Source organism: Vanessa cardui, chromosome 7, assembly GCF_905220365.1.
Source record: "Vanessa cardui chromosome 7, ilVanCard2.1, whole genome shotgun sequence".
Lineage (NCBI taxonomy): Eukaryota > Metazoa > Arthropoda > Insecta > Lepidoptera > Nymphalidae > Vanessa > Vanessa cardui.
The window spans coordinates 6,602,786-6,621,473 of NC_061129.1; the positions used below are offsets into that span (position 1 = coordinate 6,602,786).

At 33.4% G+C, this 18,688-nt stretch overlaps 1 protein-coding gene across 1 annotated transcript; it reads right to left on the reverse strand.

The window, feature by feature from the left end:
* Nucleotides 1–1,977: 1,977 nt before the first annotated feature.
* Nucleotides 1,978–10,471, reverse strand: LOC124531264. Its single transcript, XM_047105771.1, has 5 exons — nt 10,314–10,471; nt 9,122–9,227; nt 4,911–5,071; nt 3,423–3,662; nt 1,978–2,416 (listed from the first exon to the last, which is right to left on the reverse strand). Exons 2-5 carry the CDS (start codon nt 9,225–9,227, stop codon nt 2,258–2,260), a joined length of 666 nt encoding a protein of 221 aa, XP_046961727.1. The 5' UTR covers nt 10,314–10,471; the 3' UTR covers nt 1,978–2,257.
* Between the last annotated feature and the right edge of the window lie 8,217 nt (nt 10,472–18,688).

An 18,688-nucleotide genomic window follows, 5' to 3' on the forward strand; every position in this document is an offset into this window, starting at 1 on the left:
AACATTCAATTTTATGATAGGTTAATTGTGTGTTACATTTTGTAACAGCTGTAATTTAGCTGTTATGATGACTATGTTTTATACCTAATTTAATGTGCGTGAAACATACCACGCACCTTTTGCATGGTACTACAGTTAAGTAAGTATTTAAGAATTTTACTCAAGTGACCGTTTTACTAGTAAACAAAAATACTTTTAATAATGTAGTGTAATAACTAATGTTGTAAATTATTCCTTATTGGTTAGTTATTCCACAGAAGCCTCAGTTTCCATGTTAGGTGTAGACAACTTCTACAGAGTTCGAATATGCCGTATGACTAGGTCAAAGTACATATCAATGTAAACCTTATACCATATAAGAACTTAAGGTTTTCTGATGAGAATTTCGCATTTATAGTCAAGGATTTTGAGTTATGTTATTTATTACAATTATAACGTTGTCCCGTTATGTTTATATAAGTTAGATTACGTTTGTATCATCTTCTAAAATTAACATTTGTGTACTAAACTATTAATAACATTTTGTTTTGAACTAGTTGTGCCTTTTAGATTATTATTAGGTAATTGTTTTGTTGTCAACAAATTTAAAAATCTGTTGTGAAAAAACTAATTGTTATTATAGTTTCGATCGTTGTATATGTAGTGTGTTGGAATCGACACAAAAAATTTTGGAAATAAACCAATTACGTCATTCGTCCTAGGGCTAATCTTATAAGGCTGTATATTTCAACGTTTGGGATTCATGTTCCGGATCAAAAATATTTGAATTTTTAGCTAGTTAATTGTTAGCAACTGCCGACAATAATTGGGATTTTGACTCCTATGCCTCGAGAATCTCGTAGTGTTAGCACACACTAGTGAAAATGTATCTTGTATATCGAAAATGATCGTCACGGTAGGTATAGTAGGACATCAAAAAAATATTTAAAATACTGTTTAAATTACAAATCGGTCATAAAAAATAGAAATCAAGATATGCATAATTGTTATCGCAGTAGTACGCCTTATGTACATAATTATGCAACATACCTTCTAAGAAAAAAGAAAGTTCCTTTTCAATTGTTTGTTTTTGGCATTATCATAAAGTACAAACTATACAGCAATTATTACTTAAATCATATAAATAAAACGTTTCATATTTTAATATTAATTAATATTATTAAGCATTCAAAAAGCTGAATTTCAAATATGTGAATTGACTTTTTTTTTTAATTTACAGTTTTATTTATTACAGACTGTATATTTGATAGATATTTGAAAATAAATTAAATAATCAATTATACATGCTTAAACGCAGGAGCACTGAATGCGGGGCATTAACGAGATAACAATGTATTCTCCCGTATGTAACATTCGATTTTTAAATTTTAACATCGTTTGTACAAGTTTAGCAAAGCAAACTGTCCTTAGAGAAGCACAACCTTGCTTTGAGAATTATTAGTCAACTACAGCTTATCTCATATTAATTCATCGTTCTATTTTCGAATAAATAAGTTTAACGTAGTATATAATTTTTATATAATAATCATGTGTTAAGTTACTTAGTATGTATGTGGTTATAATTATATAACTTTTAAGGCGAAGTTTTTACCTTTATTTGTATTGTTTTAAAGTAAAAACTAAGCCTCTTCCTTATTTTTATTGTAGTTATATCTCCTTTATGTAATAATTTGTTGTACTATGTTGTTATCATAAGTAATTCTGTGTAATAGGAAAATAAAATGTGTATTAAAATATTTAATAAGACTGAATGCACTAGTAATATGTAAATGTTTGTGTTTATTTTTAATATTTTGACTTTGTACCTATATAATAAGTTTTTTATCCTATTTACATAAATAAAAATGATTTCATTAATTCGACCTTTTTTAATCTATTCCAACAAAATTAAGCGATCGAATACTTTTTAATACCAATATATTAAAAAACGTTCGATATTTACCTATTGTGAGGAAATAGGAGAAATGAAAGTCCTTATAAATAATAATATTATTTATTTTATTCTAATATGTATACATTAATCCTATTTTGTGCAAAAACTTTTTACAAGAAAGATCGACTGACCGAGACGATTTAGTAAAGAAAATCGTAAGCGCCAAATTATTAATATTTAGCATGAACGTAGATGAAAAGTAATCGTGTGAGCGATAATGATTTATTTAATTAATAAATAACTTAAATAAAGATAGCCACTTGGTTTTTGTACAATGTCAACCATCTAAGAGCTTAGAAGGCGAAGGTGAAGGGGTTGCGAGCCTCAGAGACGCAGGCCAGGGTTACGCGAGCGCACGAAGTTGAGCAGTTCGTCGCTGTCCTCGCATACAAACGGTTTCACGTGGTGACAAGCGACGTCGTGCCATTTGACGCCGTCGTTGTAGAAGTTATTTAAGATTGCCAAACAAGACTCGTCGTTACCCTGAAAATTATGATAATTATTATAGAGATCCATTTTTATAATTATACCTACGAAAAATAGACCCGTTGCTGCGTATTGGATAGTAGGTATACTGTTACTCTGATGGAGTGTCCATTGACTGTATAAATATAGTACCAATCCCTAAAGACTTAAGTATGAAAAATAAAATGTTAAAATTTTGCACGTTCTTTGTTATTTTTTTTTGTAAAATGTATAGTATTCTATAGTCGTGAATAAAGACGCTAAAAAGATTTGCTTTCACAATGAAAAAGCCTAATTTAAAGTAAAAATTAAATACATACTGTTATTGATTGCTTTGGTTCCCTAATATAATGTAATCTCATCTAAATACTAACTAATTTCGTTTAAATTCTTTTTAAAATTTAAGTTTTGTACGTTGTACTATTTATAAAACTATGAAAAGACCTATTATTAAGAATGAAGTAGTCAACTTTGCAAGCGTGATTAAAGTAACAAGTCAGGGAGGTGACCGTTACTCTTCTATAACTTCTATACATCTTGATGACATAATAGGTGAGTCTCGTTACAAACCGGACGAGAGCAAATTCTACACGTTGTGATGAGTAACGGGTTGATTTCTATTTAATTACCATATTTAGAAAGTACCCAACTGAGTAGAGTCTTACAAATAAATATTTATATTGATAATATTAGTAGGTTAAACATATCTACCCCAATATTATTTTTCTGTGACTCACTCAAGACAAATTACTCTAAGAAACAATTTAGAAAATCTAGGTTTGCAATTCAACTCAAATTGTTTGGTGACTAATTCTGTGGTACGATTTTTTGTTTTTATGAAAGCGCATCATTTAACGTTGAGATGATAGTTTGAGGTAAGTTATAAAAAAATGAAATTACAAGTACGAAAATATTTCGCTTTCTCCCTCAACAACCTAACAAATTAACTTTTTACCTATAGGTCGGTTTTAACGGGACTACTTGATTAATTCACATATGTTTTTATTATAAAATTTAAACTTACTTGAGCGGCTTCTCTGTTGTCAGGTTGCGCCTGGCCATAACCGCCAGTGTAGGACCAATCTCCGGTGTTTCGTTGCGTGGTAGGTCCGATTTTAGCGCCAGATCCAGACCAGAACCAGCCATTCACATTAGGAGGTTGCAAGTCAGGACGGTCGCAACCAGCAAAGTTACACTTACGACCCGACGTCCAAATGTAACGAACATTACCGCGCGCAACCTTCTGCTTTATAAATTCGTTTTCCTGCGAAAAACATCTTTTTTGAAATAACTATATGCAATGCGTATTTAGTATTACTTTATGTTTAAAGGAAGGATTGTGTGCCTGTAATAAGTAGTGGCAATTAAGGAGTGTTTGTTGCGACAGGAAATGCACCTCCGTCATGAGTATCCGGTACATGAAGTGGGCAACTCGGCTAGAGAAGAATGTGTGTCATGTGCCACTTGTATCTTGCGAGCGCCTTATGAGTGCGTTGCCTTGTGTAGAAGTGACGCAGTCGGCCATTGCACCCCTTTCACGGACGCCTTCCACGCTCTACAAACCTAATCGATCTAATCGAGGCATCCTAATAAATATTTATGTTTACCACAATCTACTATAGTTTTAATTATCACGTTTAAATAAAAACTTAAATTTTCTCCTATGCTGTTATTTAATCAAGCTATTAGGTATGTCGGTATTATATGCGGAAGACACAACAATACCTAAGCCTATTGCGTTCATTGACATCTACATAGCGCAATAGGAAGTGCTTGGAGAAAACTTGTAGAACGAGATGTTTTTGCTTATACCAAAGCCGGATGATCCAAGAACAATGGATTAGAAAAAACGGATTATATGGAATTAAATACTTAATTATTTAATATTGATAATATCCATAATGTTGGACCATTATTCATACGTAGATTATAATAATATACTTCATTGATTGGACCGAAGAGATGCGGTTAGTTAGAAACGGCCAGCTCATCTACAAAATGAAATCGTGACTTTATGCTCTCAATAGTTAACATCAAGGACTACACAATTTATCTCTGGCGATTACAGTTTAGCAAGTTTTTAAATCAATCTGTTTCGTCAAGGCAAAACAAATTGCAGTTGCCTCATTCTGAATAACATACCTATTACTTATTTGTTCGGCGATGGGAAAGTGAGAGCATCATCACGATTGACCCTGTTACGTGATGTAAGAAGATATCTACGAACAAAGTATCAGGTAGGAGCCCGTCCTTACAGATCTATGCTGTTACTCCATTACATCATTTATTGTTAAGATTACATTGCTTTTTTTCTAATTTTAATTATAGTTGAATGGTAAATAAGACAAGCAAATGAGTCTTCAGATTAATTTACATCATCGCTAATCGTATTCCCTGTCAATAATTACCAACTAAAATGTCGGAATCTCAATATTTAATGCTCATGCTCGACGCCGACCCCAAATAAATGGGATAAGGAAAATAAATGATTGTTGTTTTATAAGTGGTTTACCTGAGGAGTTTCCATGGAGACAGCGTCCATACAATGTCTTCGACAGATATTTCTTGCGTCAAGCCAGTCTACTTCAAGGTTTCGGGTTGGTGCATGTTCCCAGCTGAAGAAGTATGAATGCAGTACGCCACGTGCATCGCGATATGTAGAATGCCGAACTCCTACGCAAGTAATTATAGCATTTAATATTAGTTAGTTATAATTAATATAAATGAATAATTTAACTAATTTAGATATTGGTGAAATAGTTAGTCTAGAAGCAGTCGGCATCATTGCGCCGAAGGTTATGCTTATACGAAACGTGCGGATTTACTTATTTTATTAAATCTATGACACGATGAGTGTATATATACTAATATAATGTATGTATATATCTACATATATACCAACAATATCTGAATTAAAGTTATATATATTTTTTAAATGATTTACAATCAAGTATGTTATTGAAATAAAATAGTAATATTTTTCATTCAAATTGTTTTATTGTAATATTTGTACTTGGATGTATGATGGATGATTGTGTTCTGTGAATTTCGTTAACATAGTAACATTTTGATTATAAAAAGACAATAAGTATCTATCTACTCGTAAACGCGTGAATGCGTTTTTCCCGAAAGATCACAAAAAGAAGATATTATAGTTGCTTTATACAAAAAATTCAATGAAGTATTCCTTTCACCTTACATCATACTTCAGTACCCCTAGTACGAGTTTCAATACTTCTTGCGTATTCGATAAATATAACTGTTATCGTAAAAAATATAAGTATAATAACTACCTACCCTACAAATCTAACAAAAATTTAAAAATATATCATATTTAATAATACATAACTTCTTGCAGAATTGTTGCAGTTTGAGGTGAAAGACTGAAGCTTACTTCAAAATATTATTAAGATAATTGTAATAATTAATTCTTAAATATATAGCCTTTTTAAACTTTTTAAATATATAAAGTAGCAATTTACTTAATTGAATGACTATTTCGTAGAATCTGTGTTATAGAACTGCGCTTGTGTGGTTGCATCAATAAGGTCAAAAGTCATTAATGCTAACATGCTAAAGTATAGACTATAGACCACTAAGTACAACGTGAAACCCGTTCAAATAATAACGGCGTGTAGCAAGACATGTTGCATAATTCCTACTTATCTGAACATCTTGCTATAAGATTTACACAATAGTCAGGTTCACACGTATTTATATTGCCAGTGTAATAAAAGGAAATACTATATTTAGCTATGCAATAAACCTATTACTTACTTTTGAATGTAACATCAAATATAATAACAATAAAAATATTTGTCAAATTTAATTAGTCATTAAAATCTTGTTTTCCATGGCTGACAACGCAAAAGCTTACCCATCCTAAACGATCTCTACCCGCGTATCAAAATAATCGTCCTTATATACATAGTTTTAATTTATTTTTGATAGTAATTTCACAAATGCGAAAATAAATAATATAAATTACCCATATACTGAATACGTATCAATGTCATAACGATAAAAATCAATTTTACGCAACTGATTAGATTTTTAAACAAATTAGAATTTTTAAACTCTGTTGTTCTTTCACAGCCATTGAACCGAAAGTAATTTGGTATCTCTTTTTATCTCCAATTGCGAGAACCACTCCCTAAAACGCAAGCTAAGCCTCAGGCGACTACGAGTTTATTAAAATTGAAAACGAACAAGCAACTATTTCCATGTTAAAATGATTTATTTGATTTATGATCAGTAATAGTGATTAGGGGTGTTCTGTATATTAATCTTCGTCTTTACAAGTGTATGCTACATACATATAGTATATTTCAATCGAAGAAGGAATGAAGATGAAACAAACATTATTTACGTATTATTTGGGATTTACTGACTACTCTTAATATTAGCAAATTTTTTTATAATACAACCATTTTAAACTACATACATTCTCTTTGATTTTAATTCCAAAATTTTGTTTACAGTTTCGTCGACGTTTCAGACATAATTTTTTCGCAAATCCGTAATAAATATCATAGAGTAATCAAGCTCTCGGACAATTATGTCGTGCAGTTCGACGTCAAATGTTGTTAATTTGACCTTTACTAGCTAACATACACACAAACAGTTTAGGTAAATGAATGTTCCCGTATAACTTTGACATAATAGCAGTAAAAGTTAAATAAATATTCCTATTGAATATGTCAGAATAATTTGCAAAGCATAAATTGCATAAAATTTACGTAACATTCATCTAAATAGTGAATGGCACATAAGTATATATATCGTTCCTAATTGCTTTTATATTATGTATTAATGCCCAAGAGTAAAGGTGAACGTTAAGCAACGAGCAGATTCTTCACTCTAGTCGTCTATCTTACAAGTCACTCAGAGACCTGCAGGTCTAATTTGTTATTTTTACAAAATGTTTACATAATTTTTGTTGTTACCTTTAACAATTGTGGAAGTAAAAAAATTGTAATGAAACTAATTTGAGTCTGTGATTTTGTGCCTACTAATTGAATGAAAGCGTATTAAACTCTCGCTTTAATGCGAAGCGCGGTGGTTTGTAAAAAGCCGCACAATCAAAACAAGCCCATAGTCAGGTCGAGCGATGGAGCGGCTCTTTCGTAACTAGAAAGTATCTATTGTGACCCCTTCTTTGGTACATTTCGCTTTTTACATGTTTCTGCCGAAAACAATTACCCATATACCGAATACGTAACGATGTCATAACGATAAAAATCAATTTTACGTAACTGATTAGAATTATTAAACAAATGTCAATAATATTTAATTACGTGTTACCTTAATAGGAGTTACCATAACATGGCAGTTAAACTTTATAATTGAAAGAATAATATATTTAATATACTTAGGAAAGAGAAAAGTAATGTCCGTTATTCAACAAGCGTCATAACATTTCAATACGAAGAGAAAGTTAAAGGTAAATACCTCGACCTTATGGCGAATTTTACTTACTTTCTGAGAAATACTTATAAAGGCATTTGCGAATATTTTTATTGATATATAGAATTCCTAGATACAGTAATTCCTCTATTTAGGTCAAGTGAGACATGTAGTTAGTAGTGATGAAAGGATGAGTCTGATATTTTGCATAATGAACGCGTGAGTAAATAGCACATAACAAGAGTACTCTATTTCCCAAATACCTGTATTCAATACTGTATATGGTGGTATAAGTTTTCAAAGGGTCTTTGTTAGCTTTGTGCTCACTAGCGGCCAATTGTTATCCTATGCGGCTCCCACATAACTCGTCATGTTGGGAGCCGCCCTGACTTACAACATAATCGACGTTGTGATCATTAACGATAAAAGTATTCAACAGTTATTGAAATTCCTACAATGTTATTCTTAAATATTTCCTTTCGAATTTCATTTCCTCATCTTTTTTTACTTTTTGATAGGTTATACGTACATATATTGAGAGTTCCCTTAAACCTTGCTAAAAATAAGTATTGGTATAAATATTTTTCTATATTTTAATATCTATTGAAGCAAAATTAAAACGTCTAATATTAGATAGGTATAGGTATCTATTTGCGATCTGTATATAGTCATTTTAGAATAGAAGGGATTAACCGAAGTTAACTGTGAGGATGATCAAATAGAATTAGGCAAAGCAATTAAGACGCAAGGTGATCCACCTGTCACTAGCCGCTCTTTATGTTGCATGTATGCAATTGTGCAAGCTAGGACGTTTACTCAAACGCAAACAAAGCAAGTGTCTGTAACATTTTCTGTTTACAATCATGTTAAAGTGACCATAGACGCAAAATTTCATAAAACGTTTTACCTTTCTCTTATAACTAAAGCTATTTTAAAACTTTAATATATATAAAAAAATATCAAACATGATGTGAATCTGTTTTCGTAGACTTACTCATACTTCAGTTTATATAAGCCTGCGTAAGGATTAGAAAATATGCACTATCATGACAAAAATTGCTTAATTAAAAGATTGTCGATAATAGATTTGCTTACGGCTTTAATTAATTGAGTCAACTGTTTTTTTAATATTCGATCTAATTAAGAACCTACAGATACTTGTGAGAAATCGACTAGTATCTAATTACTATATTTATACTTAATATGTATTATTTTATGATGGGCAATTTAAATTCACATTACATTCCCATCATCAAATTATAATAGACACTGTTACTTAATAATTTTACAAATGTGTAATGACAGTAATATACGTACTGTTAGCGCAACTTCTGGGGTCAGGCAGGGCCAAACGCCTCTGGGCATCGGCAAGGCAGAGAACCGCCAACAACACGGCGGCTGCCAGGCAATTGTGCCGGCTCATCTGGCAATAATTGATAAATTAGACAATGACTAAGTTATAATAATTGTGTAATGTATTTACATAATGAAATGCAGTAAATAAAAACAGATCTACATGATTATTTAAAAAACAGACATCGATAAAAAAATTTAACAGTAAAGATTAGAATTTAAATAAGCACCGTTATTTATATTATGACTATATATTATTCAATAACTGGTTATGATAAAAACAACATTAATAACAGTTATTTGAATTTAAATCTCATCTCAATCTCTCATACCTATTATTACACTAATACAAATATTTAACCTTACACTTATTGTTTTAACATTTAACCATTACAATAAATAATATATTGTTTAGTGCTTAAACATAACAAATGGCAAATTATTATGGAAAGCGAGGGAATGGTAAAATTTTGCGCATGTGCGTTCATACATGTTCTTAATCGGGCTTTCATGCAACGAAAGTTGTCACTAGATCCACGGTTCTGTTAATGAGTTTGCTTTCATTTACTTATGCAGTCCACGATGTTCGAGGACAATCGATACGTGAAATGAATTTATTTTGTTGTGTTTGTGAAAGCAAAACCCGATTCGCTGACCTCCTTGCTGCATGTTTAAACGTTTGCGTGAAAAGGTGCTCTGCGCGAGAAATCGTCGATTTGGGACGCATTTTATGGTAGGAAAGCTTCGTTGCGCATCGTCGCTCCGGGATTCTTGTACATAATACAAACCAAAAATTTTAAATTTACGTGTTTAATTTTTTATTCATCAACAACATAAAAAGATAATTCTCAATATAGCCGCACATATTTTTGAAATGCTTCATGAAATAGCTCTGATAGAAATATTCGTATTTTTAAATAATATGAATATCTTTTATATAATTTTGGAAAATATAAGTCTTATTATTTAATTATTTTATTTTTGCAATAAATTTGCAAAAAATTTTAATAGAAATATTTATCTAAATTCACAGCTATCCGCATAAGATCCATTATATATATCCAAATTACTCACGCACTTATCGGAGACTCGATAATACTTAAAGTAAAACATCTATCGTAATTTAAAACACTACAACAATAATGCACGTGCGTACCTCTGCAGGTTGTACGAAGACGTTGATGCGTTAGCGTGCGAGAGTCGTGCGCGTACGTTTGTATGTACGCGAGGTGTGTGTCGAACGCGACGCTTTCAGAGGAACTGGCGCAAGCGCAAGCGTCCTCTCTAATTAAGCCTCCGACAATCATTCACTTTCACTTCCAATATGAGAGAAGATCCGCCCGCTTCGCCTCGCCCCATCGTTCATACAAGTAACAACCGTACACACGAAGACCTTCTGGAGGTCGTAGCCGGATACAAACATGAATTTACATAACGCTTCAAAGGCATGCAAGCCATTGTATCACAAAACATGTGTGATTTTGCTACAGGCATACCTTAATGACGACTTTTCTTATATTTGGAATAGACAACATAATTTTTAATTATATTGGAATGTACTTCTCCCGTACGGTAAAGAACCACCAATTTCTTTTGGACCTAATTCGACCGATTTTATATATGTATTAATAAAAAAATTGGCTATAAGCTCGCTGCAAAACTATCCTTGGCTACAATACCTTTCGAATAATATACGTTAAAATGTATGATAATAACGTAGATACGATCTAAGTGTAACAATTCAAAAATATTACTCTTATTTTCAATCCCAGAAATCGGCTGTAGGTATTAGAGATGGCATGTCAAGCTGAGGTGGCATCTCAGTATATTTAACAACTAAACTATAATTACAAATCCATAATAATATACATTACTTTGATAGAATTAGTCACAACCTTTAACACCAGGATAACGCCTGAGCAGATTTAATTCATCCTTTCATGGCCAAGGTTTCAGTTTCACGTAATAAACATTACCTAGAGTAAGCTGTAAGACATTGTAGTGGATTTATAGATTTTTCAAAAAAAAAAAAATCTTTTTTGGTGCAAATTAACAATTTTTATAATTTATTAATACAATTTTTAATAATACAATTAATGAAATAATACAATTTTTAATCCTAAATAAAACCACTATTTCAATCAGTGAAGGTACTAACGGTAAAATAATATGAATTGTTTTTGAGTGCTATATGACTTTTTATATTCTTGGTTTGAGGTCAACCCTTTTCGTGAAAGTATTCTAAGAATAAAGAGATTTTTAAATTTACTAAAAACGTGAATAGATTATTATCTTCACAACAACAACAACAGCCTGTAAATTTCCCACTACTAGGCTATGGCCCTTCTCTCTCTCTTTGAGAAGAAGGTTCCACCACACTGTTCCAATGCGTGTTCGTGGAATACACATATGGCAGAATTTCAATGAAATTATACACATGCAGGTTTCCTCACGATATTTTCCTTCACCGCCGAGCACGAAATGAATTATAAACACAAATTAAGCACATGAACATTCAGTGATGCTCGCCTGGGTTTCAACCTGCAATTATCGGTTGGCAAGATGCAGGCGTTCTAACGACTGGGCAATCTCGGCTCATATTATTATCTTACATGCACGAATTTAAGCAATTTATCTGTTACTAGGCCGTTACTCCTTTTGCAAAAGTTTTAGGGCAAAGTTCACCTCCTGCGGTTCACTGTGGATTGAACATAAATAATAAAATTAATCATCATAATAAACATAGGTGTGAAAGAATTTCATTTATTACCGTCGAGCGTTGACATTAATTATAAATACAAATTAAGCACAGGAAAAGTCAGTTGTGCTCAACCGGATTTGAAACCGATATTTTTTAACAAGACTGATTACATATTTTCATAATTCAATAATTAGTGATAGGGCCGTTAGGTACCACCCACTTATTTTGTATGTCATAGTACCGCCAAACAGCAATACTGAATTGGGTCTGCTTATTATTATATCAAAAATAATTAGTATTAGGTAGGTACCTGTTATTACCAGTAATATTTTCTGACTTTACACACCAATTTTACTTCTCGACTGCTAATGACAGTACGGCTATAATTTATAAGTAGGTATATTCATATCCCTAAAACATTACTACGGAACGTTTATTTTAAAGTGTATGTTTTAGACGTTTTAGTGTAGGTACATATAACACATAAAATGAATATGATTATTTTGTAAAATATTAATTAAAAGTTTATTTTTTTAATTAGTATTTATACGTACTGATTATATCCAGTTGATACTTTGTTTTATTTACATACTAGTGTTTAACGATGGCTAGTATAAAAGACGCAGACATCATATATCAAGGTTAATTTACTTTTCGTGATTTCTGTGACCTACAAGTTCATCGGCAAAATACTTATTAATAATTTAAGGACATTTTTGGCATTATAGCTTTAAATAAAATTGATAAATAATAATTTGGCATTTAATATACTGTAATAAAATCATAGTAATATAATTTCAAAATTAATTAACCGGACAAAATATAAATTGTCGATTTGTGTTTATTAAACTCCATCTGTTTTGATCTTATATACTTACTCATAGAAGTAAATATGAAATGAAGGAACAATGTTTTAACACTTTAGTAAATATACAAAAATATAATATACCTAAAGTTTTTAAAAACACACATAGTAGTTATATATATACGTTAATAGCAGATGAAAGTTGCGTGTTAAAAGAATTTATTTTAACTAGAAAACATATTAAAGGCATCGTTAATGTGTTCTGCAAAATATTTAAGCACAATTTCCATCAGGGAATTTATAATTAACGTTTGACAAATAACCTCCTATAGTCTATGAATCTGCACTACATTAATAATAATAATTACAGTGTATTCATGTTGGAAAGATTACGTCGTGTCGCTCTTTAAATAAGGTACCTATACAAGATTGATCTATATATTATTATAGAGAAACTAAAGCTGCCACAGTTTTTAAATGTCAGCAACCCGAGAAATGTTGATGGTGATATCCTGGCCTTGTGACCACGGTGACCATTTTCAAAAGAGAACCAGCCAAGGTTTTGTCAATTTTCTATTACACATAGTAGTTATTCAGGTAATTGTATGTAACGAAATTTATGATGAATGTTTTGAAAGAACAAATTAGTCAAGTTCTTCTTGGAAGTATACCAGCATAAGTTAATTTTACAATTTTGCATCACCTAATCACGTTAACTCAACTGTACAATAATAACAAATATCTTTTTTTCAGATTTGTAGTTAGAACCACCACGCTATTTCCTTCCAATTATTGGCAGAATTTTTGGGTAACAAATCCCTAAGATGTTTTCGGTTAATCCCGAATTAATTAATTTATTTAACAATGTCGTTTGCTATGATTGCACAGTAGCTATTCTTAAAAGAGTCTAGACAACTGCACTGGAAACTTTATTTCCTAACCCTCATAACTCGATGTGATAATCTAACAATTTAGGCTCCGCATGAATGGGTTAAAGTGCCTTTCGAAGCACGAGAGTGTAAACATTCTAATTCTCAGCCTTACCAGAGGTTTAAACTCAAAACCTAGGTATCCAATAGCCTTAAAAGCAAGTCGGTGAGAGTCAATAATATTATATACCTACAATAACTAGGAACGTAAACACTCAACGACGATTGTATACCGGAGTAAGGGAATCTGGTTTTGCCCGAGTTCTGGGATCTAATTTATATATCTTGAATTATGATATAGTAATGACAACAAAATATATTTTATTACTATAATAAGAGAACGACTTAAGACTATATAAGCAGATAGGGCCAGATGGTGCAGTGGACCAGGGCCCCGGAATTCAGGGGGCCCTCTAAACTAAACCTTAAGCTTCTGAAGCTAGAAAAGTACGACGCTGCGCACAACATTTCTTATTTGGTATCTATACTTTTAAAGGGTATTTATTTGTTAAAGAGAAATGGGAAAGAGGGAGGTGAGGGCCCGATTCTTGTTCTATGCACCGAGGCCCTTCCTTACCTAGCTACGGCACTGTATATAAGACTAGATGTTGCCCGCAGCTTTGCTCGCGTGAAAAATGGTTATAAATAACTTAATAGACTAATTCACAATATTTCGTTAGTTTAATAACTCTTTATAAAGAACACCACCCAACACAGACTAATCCTAATGGATTTTAAATTAAGTGTCTCGCCCAAAAACAGCCGAACACGGTCCCCTCCTAAGACAAGATGGCGTATGTGAGAATGATGAATGTGCTATTAGATTTAGGAACCAAATATTGGAGAAAATGATAGAAATGAGTGATATGAAAGAGACATTGGCGAATGAATGTTGGATTGAGATGGCTAGGTATATAAGGAAGGTCGCAAAGATGTGTTTGGAGAGTCGAAAGGAAAGGTTTTATTAGATAGGGATACCTGGTTGTGGAATGACGAAGTGCAAAATGTATTGAAAGAGAAGAAAGTGGCATTTAAAGAATGGCAGGTTGTAAAAAATGTGAATGCAAGTTTGAAAGATGAAAAAAAGGAAGTTTATAGGAAATTTAAGAGGAGAGCAAAGACGGCGGTAGCGGTTGCCAGAGCGAAGGCACAGGAGAGGTTATACAACTCACTGAATAGGCCAGAAGGATCTCTACCGAATTATGAAAGAGAGAGATAGACGATCGAGAGATATAACACATATCAAATGCATGAAAGATGAGGCTGGTAAAGTTTTATGTAAAGATGAGGAAATAAAAGAAAGATGGAAGGTCTATTTTGAAAAGCTTATGAATGAACAAAATGACTGGAATGGTGTTATTCGAGAGGCGCAAGTAAATAAGGGATTAGTAAGAGAAATTAGCATGGATGAGGTAATGACAGCAGTCAAAAGCATGAAAAATGGGAAGGCTTTGGGTCCAGATGATATACCAGTTGAAGTATGGAAGATATTAAAGAGTGAAGTGAAGGATGTACGTGGTTGAGTTTATTCTTCAATAAGTTGTTGCATGAAGAAACCATCCCACAAGAATGGTGCAGTAGTTCACTAGTGCCCATCTTCAAAAATAAAGGAGATGTACAGGATTGCAACAACTATAGAGGGATTAAGCTCATATCACATACTATGAAAGTATGGGAGAAGGTAATAGAGAGAAGATTGCGAGAAGAGAGTGAAATTACCGAAAATCAGTTTGGGTTTATGCCAGGTCGAGGGACAATGGACGCTATTTTTGCACTCCGCCAATTGTGCGAGAAGTACAGACGTGCTCACAAGAACCTGCACATGGTGTTCATTGATCTCGAGAAAGCCTATGATAGAGTGCCTCGTGAAGTGTTATGGTGGGCATTGAAAGAGAAAGGTTTGCCTGGGAAGTATGTGGAGTTAATTCGTGCTATGTACAAGGGATCTTGTACCTACGTCCGATCGTCTGCCGGTAACACCGACCGGTTCAATGTGGCTGTAGGTTTGCACCAAGGGTCGGCTCTAAGTCCTTACCTCTTCCTGCTGGTTATGGACGCTCTAACGGCGGACATACAGGAGGAGGCACCCTGGTGCATGCTTTTTGCCGACGACATTGTACTGGTTGGTGAAGATGGACCTGATATCCAGAGCAGATTGGAGGATTGGCAACGGAAACTGGAGAAAATCAGTAGAACGAAGACTGAATACATGTTCAGCGAATTCGGTGGTCTCTCCGGTCCTGAAGCCATAGCGCTTGATGGCGCAGCTCTTCCAGTCTGCTCCGACTTCCGGTATCTCGGTTCACTCATTCAAGGCGATGGCGAAATAGATCGAACGGTAAAGCACAAGATTAACACAGGATGGATGAAATGGCGGCAGGTTACGGGAACAATTTGTGACCCCGTATTCCCCTTAAACTTAAGGGGAATACGGGGGAAGATCTATAAGACCATGATCAGACCTGCTGTTCTGTATGGATCAGAGTGTTGGGCTACAAAAGGGATGACTGAAAGACAATTGCATGTTGCGAAGGCGAGAATGCTGAGAGGAATGTGTGGTGTTACGCGAATGGATAGAGTAAGGAATGAGTATATAAGAGGAAGTTTGAAAGTGACACCGATAGCCGAGAAGTTATGTGGAAGGCGGCTATCATGCTATGGGCATGTAATGCGGAGGAATGAGGAACACATTGTGAGGAAGGCCTTGAGCATGGATGTGGATGGATATAGAGGTAGAGGACGACCAAGGAAACGATGGATGGATTGTGTGAAAGATGATATGGCTAGAAAGAATGTTACTTGTGAGATGACGTCTGACAGAGAAGTATGGAAGGAGAAGACATGCTGTGCCGACCCCAAATAAAATTGGGATAAGGGCAGGAGAATGATGAATGATATAAAGAACACTGGTGGTTCATTCATGTCTCTGCAGTTCATTTTAAATATTTGATCTTGTTTTTTGTTAATTGACCTATGCGCGAACTGTTCCCTTTTGAACTTAAAGGAAATATTACACTATTTCTCATCTATCCATCCACCATCGAGTGATAGCTGTAGCCCCTATGACATTCCGATGGAGAATGTACGTGATACGTATGTGAACTATTAGTCTGGTGCCGTTGCATTATTGGCACGACAACCTTCTAACTTAAATATGACGTATCTCAAGACTAACCTATATACGAAAATTCAACTTCTATTTCAAAACTTAGGGGCAGAAGATCCAAAAACGCTTAAATAAGTACCTACTCATTTCTAACCAACAACAACAAAAACAACAACAGCCTGTAAATTTCCCACTGCTGAGTTAAGGCCTCCCCATCCTTTAAGGAGAAGATTTGATATATATTCCATCGCGCTCTTCCAATCCGGGTTAGTGGAATACACATGTGGCAGAATTTCTATGAAATAAGACACATACAGGTTTCCTCACGATGTTTCTCTTCACCGCCGAGCTCGACATGAATTGTAAACACAAATTAAGCTTATGAATATCCAGTGGTGCTTGCCTGGTTCATCTTGCACCGCTTTTTTAATTACTGGGCCAACCGCAATCATCGGTTCATCTTACACGTGTTCTAACTACTGGACCATCTCGGCTCTTATAATTTCTAACCAGCTTCCCAAAAATATAGTTTCATGTCTCTAACTTCAAAGATTTTTATTTCACTTCGTAGGGCTAAAATACCTAGAAAATTAAAATATATATCAACTTATTCTTAACCAATATCGCAAAACTAATGTTTTATATTTTAACTCAATAAATGGCGGGCTTTCATACATACTTTTAACCCTCATTTTACTCTTGGGAGTGTACTCTTAGGAGAAGAATTTCCATATATGTTGATAAAGGTATTTATTTATTGGCAATTAAACGCTTGAAGACAAAGTCTCATGCTTCTAACTTCAAAAATGGCACCCTTCCTTTCTAACCAATATAAACAGTAGCAACCCCTATTTCACCCTTCAGGGCTAGAATATCCGGATAAACATAAATACTTAAAAACTGACGGACTTCCATACATACGTTTAACCCTTGTTTCACCCATTTAGGGATAGAATACCCAAAAACGCTGAAATAGGTATCGACTTTTTAATCTTATTACTTATTTTTAATCAGTATTCCAAAAATAAAATTTATTTTACCGTACAAACTTTCAACACCCCTTAGGATTGAATATCCAAAAACGCTGAAATAGGTTTCGATTTATTTTTAACCAGTTTTCCAAAAATAAAATTGTACGTCTCTAACTTGAAAAAATTACGGACTACCTTATAAACTTTCAACCCTTATTTCACCCCTTTATGGATAGAATATCTAATAATAAATAAATAATAAATATGAGACAACATCACATACATTACTCTGATCCCTATTTAAGTACCTAAAGCACTTGTGTAATGGAAAATCAGAAGTAACGACAAACACTCAGACCCAAGACAACATAGAAAACTAATAATATTCTACATCGACTCGGCCGGGAATCGAACCCGGGACCTCGGAGGAGTGGCGTACCCATAAAAACCGGCGTAAACACCACTCGACCAAGGAGGTCGCCAATATCTAAAAACGCTGAAATAGGTATCGACTTATTTTTTAATCACTATCCCAAAAATAAAATTTCATGTCTCTAACTTAAGAGAATGACTGCCTTCCATACAAACGTTTAACCCCTATTTCATCCCCTTAGAGGTAGAATTTCCAAAATTCCTTTCTTACTGGGTGCCTACTTAATAAATCTATTCTACTCACCAATTTTCAAGGCCCTAACTTTAGCAGTTTAAGCTCGGGATGATGAGTCAGTCAGTCAGGACTTGTTATTTTATATATATAGATTGCGCTAGATGCGACAGATGATCTTTGTATTGGAACTTTGGGAGTGAAAGTCAAACCATTGATTTTAGCAGATTTTTTGCTAATTACTTATTCATTTAAATTTATTCGTCTGTATTAGGTAACAGTTAAATTTAAATAATTACCATACACATCAATAGTAAACATTAAAAAAATAATAAAATATGAGCTTTATATGATAATAAAATGACATTCACATGTCTTTGTAACAATAAATGTTATATCATACAAGCATTACCAA